The following is a 25,493-nucleotide window of genomic DNA, read 5'->3' on the forward strand; positions in this document are numbered from 1 at the left end:
GAACAACGGCATCTCTACTCAAACAGAAAGATCCAAAAATGTACAGTTGAGCTAAGGTATTGAGGATATGTAAGAATCAATCCTCGAACAAACAAGTATCTGATGAGTCATGATATTTTTTGCCATTGATCACGAAGTATTCTTTATATATGTTTACGTCTTCTTTAAATAATAATTTACTTTTATTATATACTTGCTAGGAACAAATAATTCAATTTGGTAAGAAAATTTACTATTTGCAGAAAGAGAATAGTCCGAAATATTTCAATCTCATTGTTTTTTTAGAAAAAAGCAATAAAAATCAATAAAATTGAAAGTACAATAATAAAATACAATAAAATTGAAATGCAATGGCAGAATAAAAAAAAATTGAACTAAAAGTATATAGGGGTCCAAAACCAAAAATTATTTAATTATTTGAAAAAAATTGCATAAAACACATGAAAGGACTTTCAATTACTATTGCAATGATTGAACTTCTTGTAAATTAAGATACTTGTATAGCTTTTCAATTTGTTTTAACCATATAGTAAACTTTACAATTTTTTTTTTTTTTTTTTTGGTTTCATCTCATTTTCTGAGTAACTAATTTACTTTTGAGATCGACTCTTAGAGCATAAAATATATTTGATTATTAATTTATTTATTGTTAAACGTAAGTTTCTTTATGTAAGTAAAAAAAGGATTGTTAATATTATAAATGACAATTCTTAAATCCCTTAGTTGTATTTTCATAAATTTTTTTTTATATAAAAAAAGGTGGCCTGAAATAACCCGAGATTCAAAATGACCAGACATGTTAGGTAAGCCGAACCCGACTTAAAATACCCAAAATTTCTAATATCCTCGTAAAAGAAAACAAAGGGTCAGCTAACTCAAATTAAGAAAACAAATATTCACAAGACCATAGTGTTAATAAGACCATCAGCTCAACAAGTATAAATCATGGAAGTACTCCACTTGAGCCAACTAACTAATAAACTCTAAAGCTGGTATGTATGCTAACTCTACGCCTTCTTTCTTCAATTACTTCCATAATTTATCAACTCTTAAAAGGAATAATCTAATCTATCTACTAAGAAGTATTCTTGGGCCCATAGAGAAAGTTCCAGTAATGATTAAGCATGTGATCACTGGGAGTTACTCTATCCCCCTTCCCTGTACAGAATATTGCATATGCATCTGCAGCATACCTGGTCACCAAAAAGGTTACAACACTAGACTGCTTTCCCATGGGATCTACAAAATTGGATAGAGACAGAGAACAGCCGACTTACTTTCCAACACCGTGCAGCTCGGTCACATGGGTCCATTCCTTCCACAAATACTCCTGAGACATTCGTTGTATCATCTCAGCCCTCTTTCTTTGAAGACCAAGACTTTCTATAACCTTTTCTATCTCCTCGGTGGCAACCTCAGTGGCCGTCTTTGCATCAGGGCACAGAGTGAAGAGATTTGATAATACTTTTCTAGTCTGCAATTAATGTAAACATCATTAATTTGACTATATTTAACATCCACTGCTTTGTTTTCTCTGGCTTAATGAAGAAAAATTTTATAAAAGTAAAATTTATATCCATGCCAAGAACATCAAAATTTGACGTCTCATCCAATAATAACAAGACAAAGTTCTGCACTCATCGATGAGAGTCACAGGTTTAGCTTGGTTTTACCATCACGATAAGAAAAGAAATAAAATGATCAAGATCTGCCACCCATAATAACTAAGTGAGAATCTCATGAAACTCAATCATACTTCAATTGTCAATTTCACATTTTGATTAATTTGATATCTGCAATAGTTAAGTTTCATTAAATCTAGTTCTACTACGGACACACTAAATAACAGTAAGAAAAATGTTTCCAGCATGAAATTGCTCAGATGGCCGAAATCAAGCATGAGAATTTCTTAGCTACACAATATCTATATTTATCAAAGAACTAGAAGTCCAATATAAGGGACAGCACACTCAAGCCTATGGATAGCATGGAGGAATCTCACTTGGAAAAGATGGTGATGATCCCTTTAGAAAGAGAAACCAACTTTCTACACAAGGCACATCACCTACAATATTCAGTTTTCTACATGTTATTCTTAGTTTTGTTCTCCAATTTGTCAAATAAAATGCTTTCCACCAGGATGGTAGAACAATCACATAAATGTTTAGGCCTATGCTAGGCAGCAATGCATACCTGAGAGACCTTTTAGCCTCACATTAACTTGCATTCCGCTGTCCTGACTTATTCCAAAACTACCCCTCCCCTCAAACCATACACAAGACCACCACACTTTCTTTCCGCCATCCCTCTTTTTTTCTTACCTCAGCTTCACTTCTTCAATAACAAACAAAGACATAACTTCACAATGCAGCCATTTTGATTAGGGACCGTAGGTACAGTTTCTCTATGTTCAAACTAACCGTCTAGAAATCAGAGAAAATTTTTGTGAACTGGATTACCCTGTCATACAATACCTCAGGAAAGTGCTACATTTAAATGAAGAACTACAAGCCATTGTAATTTCCCCTACCAGGTTACTGATTTATATTTTAATAGTAAACAGAGAAAAAAATTGCATTCATGACTAAATTATCACCCTACCAAAGGCCTATATGATTGATCCACTCATCTCAGCAACATGTAATGCACAGAGAACCGAGATTCTAATGGAATTACATAATGATTTTTATGATATGAAAGCAAAATTATTGCTCGCATTCTGAATACTGCTAAACACATTAAAAAAGATGCCTTCTCAATTTGTAGGATTAAAGTGTCAGACTAATTCTCAGCTAAGATGGAAGATATGGAGAGACATAGTGGTCAATAGCAGTTGACAATTGTTTTGGTGCAGCACATAAGAGGATTCAGATGATTTAACTATTTATTCAAATAAAAAACGTGAAACCATAACCCCCTCCCCCCCCCCCCCCCCCAAAAAAAAAAAAAAAAAGGAGGAAAGCAACAGCATCTAAAAAAGTTCCACAAGAAACATTATTAAGTAAAGAAAAGCATATAGGAATAAGAGATTTGATTGAAAGAACGAAACCTGGTTCCCAGATGTTTTGTTTAGAAGCATACATATAACCAATACCCTCCAGGGGTCATGCGTATGATCCTCCTGGAGAAGTGGAGCACTGGAGCGAGGAGGAATCCATGTGTTATCGGGAGCTTTTCTTTGGTAAGCCTCATCTCTTTTCTCGGAAACAGACAGAAAAGGTTTAAGTCCATCTGTCTTTGTTGGTTTTTTCATGCCATCTAAAATTTCATTGTTGTTCTTTTGGAAGTAAGGGGACAGTTTAATTACTTTAGGTTTTGGTTTGCGATTCCCACTTATCATGTCCTGTTTTTCTCCACTTGACTGGAAATAAGGAGAGACCATCCGAACTTGGACATCGGCTCTCCTCTTCTTGCCATTTTGTTTGCTAACGTTTTTCCCATTCTCCAAAAACTTTTCATTACTACAACCCTCATATACAACTTGCGAAAGCAAATTGAGTTGCTGTTTGCATTTGCCACTTAACAAGTCTTGTTTCTCTCTACTTGTTGGAAAATAAGGAGAAACCTTCCGTACTTGCACATCTGCTCTCCTCCTCCTTCCATTTTGTTTGCTCAGAGTTTCACTTTTCTTCGAGGCCTTTTCATTACAATGATCACCCTTGCTTTCATTACTATGATCACCCATGTATGAAAATTGGGAAAGCACATGGCCAAGATTTCTAATCTCTTTGCCCCTGGCATCCATTTTCTTATTAACCAGCGGGTTCAAAAACTACCCCTCACCTACAATTCTTGCCTTCATCACCAGTCTCTACCCTTGAATTTCGTTCAACTTCTGCACTAAAGGAAATGCAGTTCAACTTTAATTACTCCAGAAGATATCCAACTCTACACAATACCATATATATAATTCAGGAATTGGATTCAAATCAGTATCAGGGGAACAAAGAAACCCTGACATGGAAGCATAACTGAAACTGAAATAAGCCAATAATCAAATTGCATCACATAATCTATTTAAAATAATTAAACTCCTCAGAGAACTAGAAAATAAAAGATAAATATGTTCGGACAAAAAAACGTATCAAACAGTAAAGAAATAGGGGACTAAGATCAGACATATAAACCCATATATCAAAGTATAGTTCTTTTGTGAGGGACTAAGATTAGACATATATACCCATATATCAAAGTATGTTAAAGTTCTTTTCTGCCTCTCTAAAATCCCATGTTGTTCCCTGCAATTGAGACAATTCAAGACAGTACTTAGCAAAAATCAGGAAAAACAATGTCTGAAACTGAAGCAGAAAGATTTTTGGAAAATTATGGGACAAAAGAATTTGAAACCAGCTTCATTGAGACCCAATTCTTGTCTTACACCGCAACCTGCTTCCTGCCTTCCTCCATTGGTTTGTTTCCGAGGTGTACTTCGATAAACAAAGGAGAGAATAAATTCTCTAGCATTTGCCTTTTATAAAAGAAAAAGAAAAAAAATCCAATTAGAATATTAGCCCAATCTGATTACAAGCCCATTTACAAAAAAAAAAAAAAAAAAAATCCAATTGGAATATTAACTTAATTACCGTTTATATGTGTTTTAATGAAATCCAATTAGGTTATAAACCCAAATTTAGCTTTATTAAATTGACAATAATGCTTTCGGCCAAAAAAATTTTATGTCGGGTCTAATAGCTTATTTAAATTATTCTTTTACTTGATTTTTCCCTTATTTTGAAAATAAATCTAATATTTTCTCTATTTTTTCTTTTATTATTTCATTCTTTTTATTTTTCTTTCCCTTTTACTTTTTCTTCCTCTTCATCTTTCTTTCTTTGCCAACCAATGAACACATAGAGGAAGAGAGAATAAAAGGTATGAAGCTATCAACCGAAACTTGATAAATTTTTTCTTTTAGTAGTTGAGGGTCTTCATTTTATGCATCAAGTTAAACTTATTTTTTATCGATACAATCGGTATTATTTATTCGATATTTATCAATACACAAGTCAAATCGATATATTAAAAAAATTTATTAATTTAATTATAATATGATACGTGACAATTATATCAATCGTATAATAATTATAACATTTACAATTGATGTCATTTTAAATATATATTTTCTTTTATTTTCTTTTCTTATCAATCAATAGTCATATAAATTATTAATTAAATAATAATATTTCCATCACATATGTTTATATATATATTAATTTTGACTTTTCATAATTAAAATTTTCAATTAGAGTTTTGACTTTACAATAATGATAACATTTTTTTTTACAAAATTAGTCTTAATTCTTTTTTAAAAAGTGAATGGTTATAGTTAAAAATAATAAAATAAAAATAAAAATGATTTTTTACTTTTCAAACGATAAAATTAATTAAAAATAACTATAAGTATGAAAATAAAATATTATTTACGAGATGAAGGGCGTACGTTTTCTTTTTAATCTTTTATCTTTGGTTGATAAGTAATAAATATATATATATATTTTTAAAACCATCGGAAACATACAATTGCATAAACATGTATATATATATATATATATACTTTTTTATTTCCAAAACTTTATAATGTGATTTTTTTATGAAATTAAAAATGTAAAATAAGTTACAATAATAATCAAGTATTATATTTATGTAATTAATAGAATAATTAATTATTATATTATGATCAAATTACAATCATTAAATAATTAACTAATAAATTAAAATATAACAAAATAGTCAAAACCACACACAATATAACTTAAACCTCCTCAAGATATCTTCCAAACTTCTAAACCAAAGTCTCATTGCAATTCCATAATGTTTTAAAAACTTTAGTTTTAAATTCTGCATGTTATAGGTCTTAAAATATTATTTTCATAAACTATTAGAACTGCTAATTGACTATTAAATTTATATTAATATCATATTATTCAACAAAAATTATAACAAACATACGTAATTTTATTCACAAATCAAGTAGAACTTTTGTTTTAAAATACACTTCATCTTAATTTTAAGTTTAAAACACATCACTTACAATTATTATAATACAATCATAATTTAATATTGAGATACATAACAAATTATATAGAATTCATACTTTCAAGTGATGAATTTCTATATAATTTTTTTTATTATGATTGATTAATTATAATATTATAATAAAAAAAATTGTAAGTGACATGTACTCTTGAAATCAAAAGTGAAAAAGCTAGTTTGGGGAAACTTGGATATCAAGATAATCAAAAGTCAAGGGCCTAAGCACATTGGCAGCCTCTTTTTCGATTAACTCCAACTGCCCTTTCAATAGATGTAAATAGACCACCCAATCGCCATCGCTGACCGGACTAGGCATCGGCATAACGTATCCACAAAGCCCACCCCAAGGGAAGTGGTATGACCCAAATGTTGGGAGGCCCCATCCAAAGTCCACTTTTGAAACTGGGAAACGCTGCCCTGACGACACCACCAAAGCTGGCCCATCATCCTTGCCCACGCAATACACCATCGTCATTGCAGGCTCAGGGCGAACAGCTTCAACCCAATCAATCAGTCCCAGGAAATGTTCCTTCGTCGTAGCTGGTTTTAGAAATTCATGAACTTGTTTTGCCAACGAAGACAAAGGATTTTCAATGAGTTCGCCAACTGTTTGGGATCCATACGGAATGGATAGCACATTTCCAAAATGAGAACCCATGATGGTTGCCTTAACTTCATCTCCTTCACCTAACCTTGACCTCCCATCCACAACAATCCCCATTTTCGATACCTTGTCTCTATCTTTGGCAGCAGACGTTGCTACCATTTTCCACAAAAATGCACTGAAAGACTCGAGTTTGGTCCTTTTGTCTCCATTGGAGGAGGCAAGTGATTGAAGCTCATTGAGTTGGTCAGCAGTAACGTAATAAATGCGACTAATGAGATGATCGGTAGATTCATGGTAATCTTCAGGAGGTGGCAATAAGCGTATTGGAACATACAACCCTTCCAGGGAAGGATCAATGCGCCCTGGACGTCTCGGATTCAGCAGAGATCGACGAAAGGATGGTGCCATAGAAACCGGTTTTGATCCAGCTATTTCAGCCCATGACACGAGAAACATATTGGTTGAGTAGGCATCAGCTACTCGATGATCAAATGCGCATGCCACCACTATACCGCCACATTTAAGTTCAGTTGCCTGTAGAAATAGAAAGTATACCAGCCATACAATAAGAAAATATTGCACTAAAACAACTTAACAAGTTTCAACCTGGAATTTTGAAAATTAGAGGGTGAGCTTTATCAAATGAAATTGTTATTTTTGTTTTCTAGTAAAGTTGGCAAAGTTTGTTCGAATCTGAAAATTCTATCTAAATCTTAACTTGATCTAATCAAGAAAAATAAAAAAATACAATTATGTTCCAAACCCGTATTAATCTCAATCTTAAATTATTCAAATTTCAATAATTAGAGATGGTTTTAAATTAAATTGATTTGATTTTATATTTAAATCATTTAAATTCAAAATGAATAACATTCAAATAATTAATTTCATTATAGATTCGAAAAACTTTATTTTGAAATAATTTGAATTTCGTCTTTATTTTTTTTTTAATATAGTTCAAGTTTGATACCTTCAAAAACCATCTTAAGCAATCCTAATAATTATCTCAAATTGAAGATTGCTTCAAATATCCGTAGTTTTCATGGCACAGATATAAACTAAACTATATTAGGACAAATTTCACAAACCTTAAATGTTTGTTTTTTTCTTAAAATAGCCATAACTGTTATTTTATTTATAAAAGACAAACAAGGGAAAATATCAACCAATTAAATTAACAAGTGAATCTACTTTGTTATTGACCCAAATCCCATGTTCCTGCTTACTCACGCAAGTCAGAAATTAGATTGCAAGAAAGTAACAAATATGGACCTCACAACAAAACTCTTTCACACGCCATATACCTTTTTGATGTACACATTGATTATGATGTAAGTGTAAAAAAATTTTTTTTAAATAATAATAATGTGGATAATTATCAGATTCTCCAAACTTAAATGATTTGTTATAGTCATCAAATCAAGGTGCTATGCCATGGTTTTTCCTTCTTTTTTTTTTTTTTTTTCCGGTCGATATACGTTATGGGAATAAGTCAAATGATATTAGGTTATTGATACCTAATCTTTGAATTACGTTCACATGACGAAGTTTTTCTTTTAATATATATATATATATATATATATATATATATATATAAATATACTCCTTCAATTCCAAAATTTTCATCAATATTAAAATATTCGTAGTAATTTAATGACTTAAATATAAAAAGTTCTTTATATAAAAATTAAATAATTATTCTTGGATCTATTGAAATAAATAACTAGAAAAAGATGTAAAATATTTTTGGTGTAACTTGATTCTTCTTCTTTTTAAAAAATATATTCATCTTTTTTGGGGCGAAAATCATGAAAAAAAAAATTGAGTATAAAAGTCCTTTTCAAACCATTTTTGTTACTTTGTGTTTTTTTAATGAGGTGGTTAGACTATGTCAGCTTCCAAAAGCTAGCGTGTTGTTTGTGTTAAGTCACCTATTGCTGTATGATTTATTGAGAAAGTATTAAAATTTTTAATTTTAATGATCAAAATTCAATCTTAAATATATATATATATATATATATATATAATTGTATTATCTTAAGTCTTGAGGAAAAAAATAAATTAAGTTAGTAAGTTGAGTAGAATATACAAACATGTTCAATATGACTCCTGCTATTGGAATTAAAGTTGAGCAAAGAACATTTCAAAAAAGAAAAAAAAAAAAAAAAGATCAAAGAAAATTATAACCAACAATTTAAACTCGAGTAAAATAATCAATGAGTTTGATTTTATTTGAATGATAATATTTTTTGAAATTTTAAATTACACGATCAAATTTTATTATATATTTAAATTTTATTTTATTTAATTTTATATTAAATGTTTTTTTATCGATGGATATCTTCGTAGATATCTTACGTATTAAAGCAAGTCTAAGTATTTGGATATGATGCATGCATGTTTAAAAATTTGATTCGACATATATCCTTGTTAACCATATAGAGGTTAAATGAGTAAGCAAGCTTTAATTGTATGTGTTGTGAGTCTCTTAATTACTAAAATTCAAATTTTAAATTGAATGCTAATAATATTATAACCCAATCATTGTATTATATGACTAAGAAAGGAAATATATATATATTGAATTTAAAAGCATTTATGTCCTTGTCAAGCCATTTTTGCTTCCTTCTTTTTTAGTTAATCTGTTAGGTAATATTTTGAAGTCATCATAATTAGCCTACAATAATGTATTGTTAAGCATTTGTCTTAATCATTTACAGTAAAATGATTTATTAATAAAATATTAAAATTTAATTTCATTGATTAAATAGAGATTCAATTACAAAAAAAAATATTGTTTAAGTCAAGGGAAAAATTTAAATTAAGTTGGTAATGGGTGAGTAGAATATTATCCAAACATGTTGGATGTAACTCATAATATTAGAAATAAAATCCAAGAAAATTATAACGGATAATTTAAAATCAAGTAAAATTACAAATGAGTTTGGTTTTGTTTAAATGATAATAAGTACAATATTTTTTTAAAATTGGAAATTGCATGTTCAAGTTTCGCTCTATATTTAAATTTAATTCAATTTTTATGTTAAATATTTTGTTTAATTGATTAATTTATTCGAGGTTTTTTTAGGAGAACCTCCTTCTGATTTTAATTTGAAACGGGAGCAATAAAATCACAAGCATCTTCACCTATTTACATCTTTATTACTTCTACAAATATATCTTCGAATCTACAGTAATATTTCATGGTAACAAACATACCTGAACTGACAGCACACCATTTGTCTTTCGAGGTACAAATTTGCCTTCAATGCTGTCATCAGGGTTATGGAAGTTGAGATTTTGAAGGTCAACATCAGCATAAGCCTCGATGAAATCCACACCTCGATTGTTGCAGAGAAGCTCAGGCTCACCCATGGGGTTTGGGACAACCTCGCCAGCAAAAGCATAGTAGGACAGAAGAGCTTGAGCCAAGGCCTTCTTGAGGACACTAACCATGGAACCAAAAACCATGCTGGTAATTGGTTTCTTGTAACAGAAGAAAACACCAACATCAAGTGGTGGCAGAAGCAAGTCCAGATTGGTGAGTGGCAGCCAGTGCTCTTGAAATGGCACAGCTGCTGCTACCACTTCTTTCTTGCTCACAGTCACCATGAAATCTTCGTTGGCTGATCCCATTTCTGATGACTAAAATGAGAGAGAGAGAGAGAAGCTGGTAATTGATTGGCTTTGGTTTTGCAATTATAGATTATAGGAAGGAATTAATATATATAGAAAAAGGAGAATCAAATAATGGTCGTCTCACTCCCAATTTCTATTTTCAAAGAAAATGAAATAAAAGTATTATACTAATTAGAAGTCCACCGCATGTAATAAATTCATATATTTATACTCAATACACCTATATTATTGTTAAGGCTATCTTCAAAGTACTTTTGTACTTTTCTAACATATCCAATTAACCATAAATAAGAAAATTAGCATGCTAACAAAACACACAAAATAATTATTATATAATTATCGTAATAATTTATATATTGAAATTAAGAAAGTAATGTCCAATGACATAAATTTTATGATTAATTTATGAATTAAAATTTTTATAAAATACATGATTATATTACTTTTGCTTAAATATAATAGTGTGAGCAGGTTGGATTTTTTTGACTATCAAATAAAAAATTTCATTAAAAAAACAACAAGTACAACGAAAAAAATAATTTTTCCAAATAAAATTGAGCTTAGCTCTAAACAATCTAAAATTGTCATAAGAACTCATGAATATGATCAAATCCAATTATACAGCACACTCAAAAGGCATAGAGATGGCAATTTTATCTAATAAGTTGTGTCCATGTAACCATATAAGCAAGCTAGCAAAAACCCAGCTGTATATCTGGTCAATATTCCTAGTAAAAAAAGAAAAACTAGCCATGTATCTTTTATCTGGATGTCGAAGCAGCAGATAATGTAGGTCCAAACATGTAAATCAAAAAGACCTTCACCATACATGCATGTGCCCCAGAGCCAAACGATTCGTCAAAAAATGTCAATGACAATTGTTCTGTTAGGCTGTTACATCCCAGTATAGTATAGTACAGGCTATACATTTATATTATGCAAAAACAATTTAATTTTAAAATGTAGCTGAGAGACCACCTACACCTACACCCCCACCACCTTTTTCCTTCCTTAAATTTAATCTATCCAACTTTTTTTTTTTTTCTTTCAAAATAAGAAGATAAAAGTCGAAAATAAAAACAACATGAAATTCAAGATTTCATTTAGACCAAGCACAACTTACTGTAATTATAGACCAAAAGTTTAATGCCAAAACAGGGAAAATAGATAATGAGGAACGATAAAAGAATCAAATTTACATGTTAGGGCAAGAAACGATAAATAATTAAGTTGACCATACTTATCCTTGTCTTTCCCTGCAGTTTGCAGAGGTTTTATAGTCTAAACTAAAATGAGAGTATACTACAGAGGTTACTATTCATACGGGTAAATTTCATCTATGATTTTTAATCTTTTTATTTGTATATCCTTTTAGTTTTTAATTTTTGATCTTGTTTCATTTTCATCCTAGTATATAAATTTTGACCAAGCCTTTTCGCATCTTCATACGTAAACTAAATTAATTCAAGGTTTGAAACAGATTGGAAAGAGTCAACCAATAACTTGATTCAGTATGATTACTTTTTCTTTCTAATTAAATTTATGAAAATACATATATATCTATCAAATAATTAACAAAAGCTATATAATATTATTACAACAAATTTAAATAAGTAACTAGAAAGTAATTTATATTGTAAAAATTATAGATCATCACGTAACTTAAAATATACATAAAATACAACAAGAAAAACCTTAATTGTAGTTTTTATTTCTAGTAGTTCTACCGTTTCAATTTTGAACGGCTACTCTTTATGAACGTTACTTATATAATATATGGAAAATTTCGTATATTTTTTTTGATTATTCAAACTTTGCTGAATGCAACTTACACATGATTCAAGGTCTCTTTGCTTATGAAATTAATTACCAACAAGTTTCCAGCAAGATGAAAGTGACTGAAGAAATTATATACTAGTCACCTTCGTAAACCTTCGTAAAAAATATATATATATATATTTAGTTTATTAACAAGTGAATTCATGTACTATTAGAGTCACTATCTCCTATTAGTGATTTCACCTGAGATTGAAATGACAAATATTATGAAATGTTTTAAGGACATTTGTTCATTTTCTTTTTTTTTTAAATTATAATATGATGAAAATTTTTACATTAAACAAGAAGTCTCAAAACCACTAAAATTAAGTCGAGCCTTGTTAAGAATTTAGGTTCTTGTAACGCTTTTTCATATGACTAAAAGAGAAAAACCATATGCAATACTGTATAATAAAACCCAAACAACTAATTATCAATCTTTTATTTACTAATATATTGATCATCATCCCCACTTTTACGTTGCAAATGATGTCAAATTCATTGGTTTGTCGTTATCTTGAAACGCATTCAAGTCCGTGGGCCAGAATCTTAAAAGGAGATTTGGCATCTTTCACTCATACAATTGTTCAGGGACGGAAGCCTAAAGTTGTTCATTCGTGCTATAACTCTTATAAACAAAAATTACATGATATGAAATGGCATCAAGAGTTTTACGAACAAATTTCAACACTGCATCCAAAATAAAAGACAACATACCTATTTATCCACATTTTCTGTTTAAAAAAATGAAACAGAACAATGACAAAAATACAAAGAAAATGAAGAAAAATAACTCCTATGAACATTGTTTGAATGTACATGTGTGCAGAAAGTACAACGAAAATATGCAGCAAAGAAATTTTGATCTTAAAATGTAATTCTAACCAAAAATTAAAGCTGGGAAACAAATAAAGTAAAAAAGATAAAGAATACCAAGCAAAGGAAAGTGAAAGTTTGAATAATAGTTACCTCATTTTGTCATAAACCTAATTTTCTATCCTTCCTCCTTATTTGCTTGAAAAACCCATTTACTAAAAAAAAAAAAAAAAAGCTTTTCAAGTCAGAGTCAAATAAAAAAAATATATCACGAATTAATAAGTCATCCCTTAAAAATAATTTATCTAGTTAATTTCTTCAACAGAAAAGAAAAAATAAAAATCAAATCTCCATCCTCTCAAATTGAGCACCTACTTTCACTTCTCTCAGAATTGAGTCATTTAAAAAAACTTTTTTTTCTCCTTTTCTCTCTTCTTCCTCTTAAAAAAAAAAAAAAAACAGAAACAAAAAAATCTCACAAAAAAAACAAAGAAAGAGCAAAACCATAAAGGAGAGAACAAAAAAAGGCTTGGCTCAAAAGAAAAAGAGTAAAAGAAAGGTGGGGATCCCAAAGTGAACACCTGTCTGTCAAAATTCACTTCTAACTAAACAAACCCTTAGAATTGGTAAGGATAATGACATTATTAACCCAGATATGAAAGTCATTTTTATAATTAATCTTTTATTTGATTTGTTTCAAAATTGAATCCAAAACTTCGAAAAGTAAATTTTAGATAGTGAGAATAACTTTAATATAATGTTATTGATAAGGTATCAAATAATATTATATACACGTAAAAAAATGTATACATATGTACTCATATTTTGATAATTATTTTGGGATGATATATTTGAAAAAATAAAAGATACAAGATGACTTCTTTTATTACATTAGAAAAATTGATTAAAAAAATTATTAGTTAGATTAATTTATTTTTTAGTATAGTTGTTTTGAGTTTAATTATAAAAATATATATATATATATATATATATTATAAAGCCTATCATTATCTGCAGCTTTCTTCAAAAATATTATACATATTTCGTGAGCTAGCAAGCAAGAGAATGATACATTTGAAATATATATATATATATATATATATATATATATATATATTATTATTAAAAGAAAAACTATCGAAATATAGGTTTTCGTGGTCCTTTTCATCTTTTCATTGCATTATAATTAAAAATCCAATTAACGACACTTGCAATAGAATAAATAGAATATGTAAAATTTTCTGCGATTAAATGACTAAAGATTTAATCGAATAACTTACTTGAAAATTTGAAATAAACAAAACTATATTTGGCAAGGTTTCTAACAATATTTTCAAAGTATATTTCATTTTATAGTATTTAAGTTTTTTTTTTTTTTTTTTTTTTTTTTTTTTTGCGATTTGCTACATTTATTTTCACTCACTTATCACTTATATTTTGCCTCCTATAATTTTAGAAATATTTTCAATAAAGATAAAAAAATTACTCTTTTTAGCTGAAAATTTGAGTTGAAATTTCAAATTAAGAGGAATGTGAACCTTGGTTTTATTATTTCTTATTTTCTTCTCAAGGAATTTGATATATTGTTAGAATTTTTAATTTCATAAACAAAATTAAAAATAATAAATATCATATTTTTTAATTAATTTTTTAATATACATATATGTTAACTTGTTAATCTTTTGTAACTCCACAAATGAAATCAAAAAATTTAAACATATTAATTTTTTTAATCAAGTTTTTTTAATATATTCTACGTATCATCTTATTAATTTCGTTTGTGAAGTTTTAAAATTTTATTGTTATTTGATTATCTTTTCTTTCTCATAGATTTTTTTTTATTATTTGGAGATTAGAATCAAAATCACTTTGATTTAATCCGTGATTAATTTGTATAAATTTAGCAACAACTAGCTTATTACGTTAGCTTTTATTACTCTCTAATCAAGTTCCAAAGTCCAACTTCTATTAAATTAAACCAATGAAACTTGTTTGTTCATCTCATGTAACATTGGCTATGATTGGCCTCTCTATGGCCAATAACTTGTGCATTAAAATGCCATTAGCTTGGCCGGCAAATTAAGACTCAGTTTTTTTTTATTTTTTTTTAAATTAAGTGGAATCAAAGTTGTTCAAAGTCATCCAACAACCACAATGCTCATTTGTTTATCGTTTCCTCACAATTTATTATGCTCTCTTATCGTTTCAGATCTCAATATTTGGATATTATAGTCGAATAAACCTTCCCCTTTCCATTTCATTCACAATACTTGATGGGACAGTAGACATCGAATTTTATTCGGATTTATTAGATTAATTTTTTCTATTAAGTTTTATTTATTAATATTTTTATTAATTAATAATTAAATATAATAATTAATAAAAACAAGAAAAAGAAACAGAAAAAAATAGAAAACTAGGGTGGCAGTGGTGCCTTGCATGGCACCATTGGCCACCTGCCCCTCTGGTCACCCATACCCTACAAACCCTATTCACCCCATCAACACTCTTAAACCACCACACCATAGCCCCATGCTCTGTCAATCCTAGATCTCTATAAAAATCAGTTTGAACTCCTAATCAAAGAGACGAGAAGACCCCAAACTCTAATCCCTTTCCTTTCAATCACTCTGCCATTGAACACTCAGAAACTCCAAGTCTCTCTCGCCCAAGAACCCCAAACTCTCATGCCCAAACTCTCCAGCCCTTGGATGCCCAGAAAACCAATCCTCCACAAGCACCTGCATGTACCACCAGTCTCCTACATCCAGAAAACCATACGCACCGAAACACCCAAGCAAAAAAAAATAATAATAAAATCAACAAAAAAACATAGTCCTCGTCGAATCGATGAAGAACTAGTGCCAAAGAGGTATCTGCAACAAAAAAAAAAAGATCATTAGTTTGAGTTTTTTTTTTTTTAAAGAACTAAAAAACTTCAAACCTAGATCGCCACCGATCGGGGTCGTTTCTCATAAAAGGGAGACCAAATCTGGGCTCGGAGGATTGAGAGGGATTTTTAGAGAAAGTTTGGAAGATTCCGACCACCAAAGGTGGTGACCGGTAACTAATCTAGCAACGATCGGCACGACAGTCAACGTGACAGCACGGGCGCTGGCAATCATACACCAGTAGAGCCTTTGGAGCTCTTTTAGAGCTCTGAGATTTTTTTTTTTTTGGATAGAAGGAAAAAATGAGTTGAAAAAACTTTTTGGTTTTATATAGAAGAGCAAAGCCCAAAGCGACATCATTTGGACTAAAAGGATCCGCGCGTGGACCCGAATCCGACCTAAGATCCATGCAACGCGACCCACTTTAGCTAGCCTCCAACCAGTCTAGATGAATTGCTAGTGAAGCGATTTGGACAAGTCGAAACCGTCGAACTGTCAAGCAGCCCAAACTAGCTTGACTGAACCACGATTCGGTTCAGGTATTTTTTTTTTTGAATTTTTGTTGAATTTCTTTTTATTTTGAGCTTTATTATTAATATTTATGTATGATAAAATTTTAAATTTTATTAGAATAAATATTTGTTTTTAATAATAATAATAAAATAATAATAATAAATAATAATAAAATAATAAAAATTGAATAATATTTTTTTATTTTCTCTGCCTAGATATTGGAAGGAATAAAAATACACTTCTGAAAATAATTTCACCTAGATGTTGAAGAATTATTATAAAAAAAATTAAAATTAAAATTAAAATTAAAAAGTATAAAAAGATAATAAATAATAAATAATAAATTAATAATATTATTATAATAAATTTTCATAAGAAAGAATTTTTTTTAGATTAATTTTCAAAAATTATAAAAACCAAACTTGCTTAAAAAGTTTGCCTAGATGTTGGAGATTTTTAGAGATGTTTGTGTTTTCCATAAACCTTAAAATCCAAAATCCAATAATTAAAACCATAAATCTTAAAATCCAAAATCCAAAAATCAAAACCGTAAACCCTAAAAAACTATATCGTAAATCTTTCAAATCCTAAAATTAAAACCCCAAATCTCAAACCCTAAAGTCAAAACTTCAAACTCCAAAACCTTAAAATCCAAATCCTAAAACCTTCGAAATCTAAACCTATAGACACCGAATTTTGTTCGAATCTACTTGATTAATGTTTATCTTCAAGTTTTATTTATTAATATTTTTTATATTATTATAAAATATAATAATTAAAAAAAATAAAACCAACAAAAAAAGAAACAAAAAGAAAAAAGAAAAAGAAGAAGGAAAATTGGGATGGCAATGGCGCCTTGCACGGCACCACTGGCCACCCACCCTATTACCATCACCATCCTCAGTCCCATCAGAATCCCTGCACCTTATTGACCCTAACTGCCTAGAACCACCACCCATACCTTGCCAGGCACATGCTCTACCTGCCATCACCATTCCCAGCACTATAAAACACCCAACCTTTTCCCTTTTAGCTCTTTCGAACTCTTAGACACAAAAGCATAAAAACTCAAATACCCAGAAACCCACAAGCTTTCTCACACTCCCACTCACCCATGAGAAGACCGTAAACAAATCCATAACAAAAAATAAAACACAATCCTCATCATAGGGTGGAACCCAATGTCAAGCCACCTGTAAAAAATTTCATCAATTTTTTTTTTTTTAAAAAAAAAAAGAGATCGAAAGCTTCAAGCCTCGATTTACGTCGATTGGGGCTTTGGCAAAATGGATACCAGATCTGAAAAGATCACATTGTGTTTTGGGAGTTTTTTGTGTTTTTCGACCATCGACGACGGCCCATTGATGACAGTAGGCACGATGGCTTGCACAGACGCTGGCGATCGAACACCGACGGAGCCCTTGGGAGTTCTCTCTAGAGCTTTAAAGAACTTTTTTTTTTTTAGAGCAGAAGATAAAGTGAGCTGGAAAAAAATTTTGGTTTTATATAGAAGAATAAAACTCAAAACAACGTCGTTTTGGACTAAGGGGATCCGTACGTCAACCCAGATCTAATCCAAGATCTGCGTAACCCGACCCACGACCTACTTCTACCTCGGCTCAAAATTGTTGAACTGATATTGAATCACCAGTGAACTGGTTCGGACTGGTTTGAATCGTCGAATAGCTGAGTCAACCAGACCGACTGTTGACTAGTCCGATTCATGTAATTTTTTTTTGAATTTTTTTATATTATTATTTTTGTCATTTTGAGTATTTTTTTATATTTATGCATGATAAATTTTTAAATTTGTTAGAATATATATTTGATTGTTTTTAATAATAATAAAATGAAAATAAAATAGGATAATAACTAAAAAAATATTAAAAATGCTTAAAATAATAATAATAATCTAAAAATAATAATAATAATTGAATAATTTTTTTTATTTTATTTTTCCTGCCTAGATGTTGGAGGGAATAAAATTATACTTTTAAAAATAATTCTGCCTAGATGTTGGAAAATTATTATATAAAGATTATTTAATAAAAAATGGTATAAAAAGGTTAATAATAATAATAATAATAATAATAATAATGAACTTTCATAAAAAAGGAAATACATGGAAAATTTTTAATTAATATTTAAAAATTATGAAAATCGAACTTGCTCCGAAAATCTGCCTAGATATTGAAAAATTTTAGAGATATTCGTATTTTTTTTAAACCCTAAAATCCAAATCCTAAATTTCAAAACCTAAAAATCAAAACTCCAAAATTAAGCCCCAAACTTCCAAACCCTAAAATTAAACCCTAAACCTCCAACCTTAAAATTAAACTGTAAACCCCCTGAACCCTAAAAATGAAACCATAAACCTTCTGAATCCTAAAAACGAAACCTTAAACCCTCCAAACCATAAAATCAAATCCTTAAAACATCCAAACCCTAAAACTAAAACCCCAAATCTCAAACCCCAAAATTGAAACCCTAAAATCCAAAATCCCAAACCTAAAAATTCAAATTTTTAAAACCTCTAAAATCCAAAATCTTAAAACTTAAAATCCAAAACCTAAAAATCTAAAATTCTAAAAACCCCAAATTTGGTACGTATTCTCGAATCATCATCCAAAAGTCACCAAATCTTTAAAACCTAGACTTAAACCTATACCTTAAACCTTTTCGAAACTTTAAGGACACGTGCAAAAATCTTAAGTGGAGTAATTTATTTTCGAATGCCACCTAGATGATTGGGTATTTAAAGAAATCTTATTCCATTAAGTTTTTCTCATGAGTTCTTAATTCGCTTTAACAATAGGGTTAATAATTGATTAATAATAACAGTATAATAATAAAATGAGATCTTACATATAAATAGTCGCACCTAAGCTCTGCCTAGATGTTGGAGGTCAAGGTGGTCTCATTATACTTAAAAATCCATTTGTTTGTATTGCATAATATTCATTGGCATACATACGTTATAATGTTATCATTGGTAATCATTTGCATTCTTCTGTCTTTAATTTTTCTTATTTATTTACTACTTGTGATAAAATATTTTATAATAAAAAGGAATAATACATTTTTAAAAAAATTTGTGATATTATAAAATAAAATAAAAATAACATTCTGAAGGAAATTATTCTTGATATTCTACCTAGATGTTGGAGAGTCACCAACAATTATCTTCTATAAAGAGTGTTATTTCATTTTAAGGGATATTATATTAAATCTTAAGTGAAAAGGGTTATCTTAAATTCTGCCTAGATGTTGGAGAATTTTAAGATAATTCTTTAACTTAAAGATTTTTTCAATATTTCTAAATAAAAAATTTTAGCAAAAAAAATATTTTTTTAAACGAAGGGAATTAGTATTAAATTTCAAGTCAAAACCATTTTATCTAACATCGAAAATATCGCATGATTAAATGGTACCAATTTATGGGCGTTATGAGGTGCTAATCCTTCCTCACATGTAACCGACTTCCAAACCCAACCTGATTTTCGTAGATCAAAATTTATCTTTTGATAAACTTTAAACCCACTCTTATAGTTTTATTAAAAAGATAAATTTTTAAGTGACCAATCATACTCTAAAATAGATTGGTGGTAACTCTCCTTTTATTTTCTTGATTTTAAAATTCTTTACATCCGGCAGTCTCAAAACTGTTATGACAAATCCCAAAATTTTTAAATCCTAAAATCAAAATCTCAAACTTCAAACTTAAAATCAAAACCCTAAAATCTTCAAACCCTAAAATTAAAACCCTAAACCTTCCAAACCCTAAAATTCAAGCCTTAAGACCCTCTAAACCCTAAGATCGAACCATAAAAGCCTTAAACTTAAACCAAAACCCCAAAATCCAAAACTTCAAAATCTTGAAACCCCAACTTTTAAAGCCTCGACCCATACCTATATTAAAAACCATTTTGAAATTCTAAGAATGCATGTGAAAATTCAAGTGGAGTAATTTGTTTTCGATTGTCACCTAGATGATGGAGTCTTTAGGAAACTTTATTCCATTAAGTTTTTCAGGTGAGTCATTAATTCGCTTTAACAATGGGATTAAAATCAATAAATAAAAGAGGAATAGTAATAAAATGTGATCTTAAATATAAATAGTCACACCTAAGCTCTGTTTAGATGTTGGAGAGTTAAGGTGATCTCATTATATTTAAGAATCCAATCTCAAATTTGCATTCCATCATTATACACAGCACCTATTAGCTTACATACATTTATTTGTTATTATTTGCATTCACTTATATTTCTCTATCTTTAATTTTTACTCGCTATCTAATAATACCATTATTTATTTTTTCGCACAAAATGTTTTTTATTTACTTACTTTTAAAATTGTGATATCATAAAATAAAATAAAAATAACATTCTAAAGGAAATAATTTTTAATACTCTGCCTAGATGTTGGAGAGTCACCAATAATCATTTCTTGCAATGAGTGTTATTTTCCTTTTAAGGGATATTGTATTAAATCTCAAGTGAAAAGAGTTATTTTAAATTATGCCTAGATGTTGGAGAATTTTCAGATAATTCTTTAACTTAAAGATTTTCTCAATATTTCTAAATAAAGAATTTTAGCAAAAATATTTTTAAATGAAGGGGATTAGTATTAAATTTCAAATCGAAACCATTTTATCCAACACCAAAAATAGTGTATGATTAAATGGTATTAATTTATGGGCGTTGTAGGGTGCTAATCCTTTCCCACGTGTAACTGACTCTTGAGCCCAACCTGATTTTTCGTAGATCAAAATTCATCTTTTTGATAAACTTTAAACTCGCTTTTATATTTTTATTAAAAAGATAAACTTTTGGATGACCAATCACACCCTAAAAAATATTGGCGGAGACTCTTTTTATTTTTTTCGATTTTCAAAATTTTTTATGTTTGGCGATTCCAAAACCGTTACGATAGGGACTGATTTTCATATACGAGTTGGGAAGAATAAATTATTATTAAAATGAAAAAACTTCAGCTATATTTTTGCTATTTATTTTTTGCTTCCAAAAAAATAAAGGCACGATTGGAGAAATATTTTATCAAAGACAATTTCAATCCCGCATTCTAATTCTTGGACCAACCAATCTTTGATAAAAGATGAATTATTTTATAATTGATTGATGTGACATTGAAAAAGCTTCTTGCATAATCCTACCATTCACCTTAATTGATCGATGCAACGAAATCATACTTTAACCATTTTTTTTTATTCTTTGAATGTGTTCATATTATTCTTAGGTTTTGTCTGACCCTATTCTTTTCATTGATGATTTTTAAGAACACATTCTTTTATATGATCTATTTATAATTTTATTATCAAAATGTTGTATATATGGAATTTTATCCGAGTTTACCAGATGAAACCCCATTTTTTTGTTAAATTTTTATTAAAATTAATAATTAAGTACATTAATTAATTTTTTTAAAAAAAAAGAAGAAAAGAGAGACAGTGGTGCCGTGCATGGCACCACTAAACCTATGCCCTAACTGTTTTGTAGGCACTGTCCACCCTTTGTTCACTAGATCACTGACCATTTATTCCCCTATAGAACCATTCCAATATAACCCCATCAACACCCTCTGAACATCCACCAGATACCACATATCCCAACTAGCCCTATAAAGCCATTCAGCACCTCAACAGAAAAGGAGGGGCTTGCTACCCATTACACACCAATTGCCAAGAAAACACAGCTTAGCCTCTCTTTTATAACAATCCCAAAACCCCAACTCCTGACCTCCACATGCAACACCACAAACACCCATTCGTGCATCATCACGTACTCCAAAAGCTCCGACCACCCCTCTATAGACCCACGCATGACACTTGTGCCACTCCTTTAGGAGCCCCAACGAAAACCTAGCCAAAACTTAAGCCTTAGATAACCCACAAGAAAAAATCACCAGAAAACCACTAAAAAACAACCCAAAAAAATTTTATTAGAAAAATTTTAGAAAAACTCACTTCCAAAAAAAAAAAACCTAAAAAAAAAAATTAGAAACACAATCCTCCCAAAAAGAGAGGAACCCAGTGCCAAAGCCCCTGCAAAAAAAAAAAATCAATTTAGCTTTATAAAAAAAAGTATAAAAAAAAAGGTTTGACTGAACCCTTAAAGTTCGATCCAGGGCATTTCAATGAGATTCATGTGAAACTAGGCCCAAATATGTGTTTAAGGGGTCGAGAAAATTTTTTGAGAGTTTTCTTGAGTTTTTTTGGCTACTGGCACGACAGCAAGGGACCACCGAAGGCTACCAGCATGGCATATGGCCACCAGTTGATTGAGGTTGAGAAAGAGGGAGGGAGAAGAGAAAAAAATGAACAAAAATTTTTTTTTTGAGTTTTTATAAAAAAAAGAAGAAAGGAAACGATGCCATTTAAAAAGAAGAAAAACGAAGCCATTTTGAGCTCCAAGATTCGTGTGCCATCCTTGATCCTACCTGAGGTCCACACATTTGACTTGCGACCCGTCTATGCCTCTAGACCCATACTAATTCAACTGAACCGTTGTTAGACTGCCAATCCATCCGAATTGTTGAACTAGACCACTACTGACTGGTCCACCCAGACCAACGTTGACATGACCATTGATTGATCTTATTCAAGTTTTTTTATTTGGATTTTATTTTTTAAAATTTTTTTGATTTGTTTTTATTTATTTATATATTATTTATGTCACTTTAAGTTTCGTTATTTATGATTGTTTAAATTTTTAAATTTATTAGAATAAATATTTATTTTTATAATAATAATAATTAACAAAAATAAAAGCTAAATAAATAAACAAAAAAATTAATAAATAATGAGTAATAAAGTTAAAATTTTTGATAATTTTGTAAAAATTCTCAAAACAAATCTTATTAAATAATATAAAACAAATAAAATAACAATAATAAGAATAAAAAATAAATTTCAAAATTTTTATTTTTCTTTTTTAAATAATAATTAAAAAATAAATAAAAGAGAATAATAATAAAAAAATGCTAAAAAAATCTTTAAAAAAACGATAATAAGAATAAAGTAATAAATTTTTTTTTCTTTGCCTAGATGACGGAGAGAATAAAAAACAATCTTTTAAAAAATAATTTTTCCTAGATATTGGAGAATTATTAAATAATAATAATAAGTTAATAAATTAATAATTAATAATAAAAAAAAGAAAAAAAACATGAAAAATTAATTTTCAAAAATTATAAAAACTGAACTTGTTTTTAAAATTCTCCTAGATGTTAAAAATTTTTAGAGATGTTTGCGTTTTTTTTAAACCTTAAAACTAAACTCTAAACTTTTTGAACCCTAAAATCGAAGCCCTAAAACCCTTTAAATACTAAAATCGAAACCTTAAACTCTCTAATCCCTAAAATTTGAAACTCTAAAATCCTTAAAACCTTTAAAACCCTAAGATTTCTAGACCCTAAACCTCTAAATCTTAAACCCTCAAAACCCCAAAATCTTCCAAACCCTAAAATCCAAGCCCTAAAACCCTCTAAACCCTAAAACCCTAAAACCCTTAAAACTCAAACCAAAACCTTAAAATCCAAAGCTCCCAAATCTCGAATCTCCAATCTTAAAACCCTAAAGCGAGATCCTAAATCTTAAAAAATTGATCAAGACACTAAATTTAACCTAAATCCTAAATTTGGCATGCAACCTCGAAACATCACTTAAAAATTATTCAAACTTTAAAACCTCGACCTAAGCTTTACCCAAGACCATTCCAAAATTTTAAGGATACGTGTGAAAATCTCACTTGAAATAATTTATTCTTGAATGTCGCCTAGATAATGGGATACTTAAGAAATTTTATTTCATTAAGCTTTTCATGCGAGTCCTTGATTCGTCTTAACAATGGGATTAAAACTTTAATAAAAAATATATATAGTGATATAATGGGATCTTAAATATAAAGAATAGCACCTAAACTTTGCCTAGATGTTGAGGAGTCAGAGTAATCTTATTATATTTAAGAACTCAAATTTCAAAATTGCATTTCATTATTACGCATAACATCTATTAATGCATCTATTTATTATTGATTAGACTCAATTGGCATGTTTATCCCTTTAATTATTGTTTGTCATCTAATAATACTATCGTTGGCATTTTCGGATAAAAAAATGTGTTTAATTTAAAAAAAAACATGAAAAAAAAATAAAAATAATATTTTGAAGAAAATAATCTTTGGTACTCTGTTTAGATGTTGTAGAGCCAACAACAATAATCTTTCCTGAAGAATGTTATTTTCATTTTCAAGAAATGTCATGGTATAAATATCAGTAAAAAAAGCTATCTTTAAAGTTCTACTTAGATGTTGAAGAATTTTAAGAGAATTCTTTAGCTTAGAGATTTCTTCGATATTACTAAATAAAGAATTTTAATAAAATTATTTTTTTAAAATAAAAAATAAAAGAAATTAGTATTAAATTTTAAATCAAAACTATTTTATCTAACACCGAAAATAGTGCATGATTAATTAATACTAATTTATGGGCATTATGAGGTGAAAATCTTTTTGCATGCGTAATCGACTCTTGAACTCAAAATATATTTTCGTAGATCAAAATTTATCTTTTGATAAACTTTAAACTCGTTTTTATAATTTATTTAAAAAATAAACTTTTAAGTGACCAATCACATTCTGAAAAAAAATTGATGGTAATTCCTTTCATTTTTTTCGATTTTAAAATTCTTTTCATCTAACGATCCCAAAATCGTTACAAAAAATGTTCATCATAAAAATTGAATTTTAATGGATTATTGTTATAAATGGCAATTGAAGTTTAATGAAATGTTAAATATAATATTTGAAATTTAAAAATCTTTAATGTAAGATTTAAATTATATATCTATTAACTAAAATAATATTTAAAAATTTATTTATCTATTATGTATTATTAATTAAAACTAATCATATTAAAAATAAATACCACATGATTCATAATTTAAGCATTATATTAAAATATTTTAAAATTTAAATATTATTTTAAATATTTCACGATAAATTATAACGTTAACCCAATCGAAAAAAAAGAAAAAACATATAGACCCATCAATGGAAAAAACAAAAAGCCAATCTTGATTGAAAAAAAATAAAACATATTAGGCCCCATCAATAAAAAAAAAAAAAAAAAAGAACAAAAAGAAAGAAACCAGTTGGAA

The 25,493-nt window shown here is 29.0% G+C and overlaps 2 protein-coding genes across 7 annotated transcripts; both read right to left on the bottom strand.

Annotated features, from left to right (window-relative positions):
* Positions 1–854: 854 nt before the first annotated feature.
* LOC111274348 (DNA glycosylase superfamily protein) lies at positions 855–4,497 on the bottom strand. Of its 6 annotated transcripts, none has more exons than XM_022858934.2 (5): positions 4,348–4,497; positions 4,181–4,238; positions 3,050–3,835; positions 1,278–1,474; positions 855–1,193 (listed from the first exon to the last, which is right to left on the bottom strand). In XM_022858934.2, exons 3-5 carry the CDS (start codon positions 3,743–3,745, stop codon positions 1,076–1,078), a joined length of 1,011 nt encoding a protein of 336 aa, XP_022714669.1. In that variant the 5' UTR covers positions 3,746–3,835; positions 4,181–4,238; positions 4,348–4,497; the 3' UTR covers positions 855–1,075. The 6 variants fall into 6 exon arrangements, with proteins under 6 accessions (XP_022714669.1, XP_022714670.1, XP_022714671.1 ...); XM_022858935.2 differs by having other exon boundaries at positions 3,050–3,840; positions 4,348–4,476; XM_022858936.2 differs by having other exon boundaries at positions 3,050–3,888; positions 4,348–4,476.
* Positions 4,498–5,934: 1,437 nt separating this feature from the next.
* On the bottom strand, positions 5,935–10,374 carry LOC111274350 (coniferyl alcohol acyltransferase-like). The gene is made up of 2 exons (XM_022858943.2): positions 9,860–10,374; positions 5,935–7,174 (listed from the first exon to the last, which is right to left on the bottom strand). The coding sequence occupies exons 1-2, from the start codon at positions 10,274–10,276 to the stop codon at positions 6,206–6,208; spliced, it is 1,386 nt and encodes a 461-aa protein (XP_022714678.2). The 5' UTR covers positions 10,277–10,374; the 3' UTR covers positions 5,935–6,205.
* Positions 10,375–25,493: the final 15,119 nt, after the last annotated feature.

This window comes from Durio zibethinus, chromosome 26 (assembly GCF_047325235.1).
Source record: "Durio zibethinus cultivar Kanyao isolate XHJ-2024 chromosome 26, ASM4732523v1, whole genome shotgun sequence".
NCBI lineage: Eukaryota > Viridiplantae > Streptophyta > Magnoliopsida > Malvales > Malvaceae > Durio > Durio zibethinus.

Coding starts and splice junctions, on each gene's coding strand:
- LOC111274348 (XM_022858934.2), bottom strand. CDS start 3,745: ATGGATGCCAGGGGCAAAGAGATTAGAAATCTTGGCCATGTGCTTTCC. Junction 1,475..3,049: donor ACAAAACATCTGGGAACCAG/GTTTCGTTCTTT, acceptor CATTAATTGCAG/ACTAGAAAAGTATTATCAAA. Junction 1,194..1,277: donor GAGCTGCACGGTGTTGGAAA/GTAAGTCGGCTG, acceptor TTTGGTGACCAG/GTATGCTGCAGATGCATATG.
- LOC111274350 (XM_022858943.2), bottom strand. CDS start 10,276: ATGGGATCAGCCAACGAAGATTTCATGGTGACTGTGAGCAAGAAAGAA. Junction 7,175..9,859: donor ATGGTGTGCTGTCAGTTCAG/GTATGTTTGTTA, acceptor CTATTTCTACAG/GCAACTGAACTTAAATGTGG.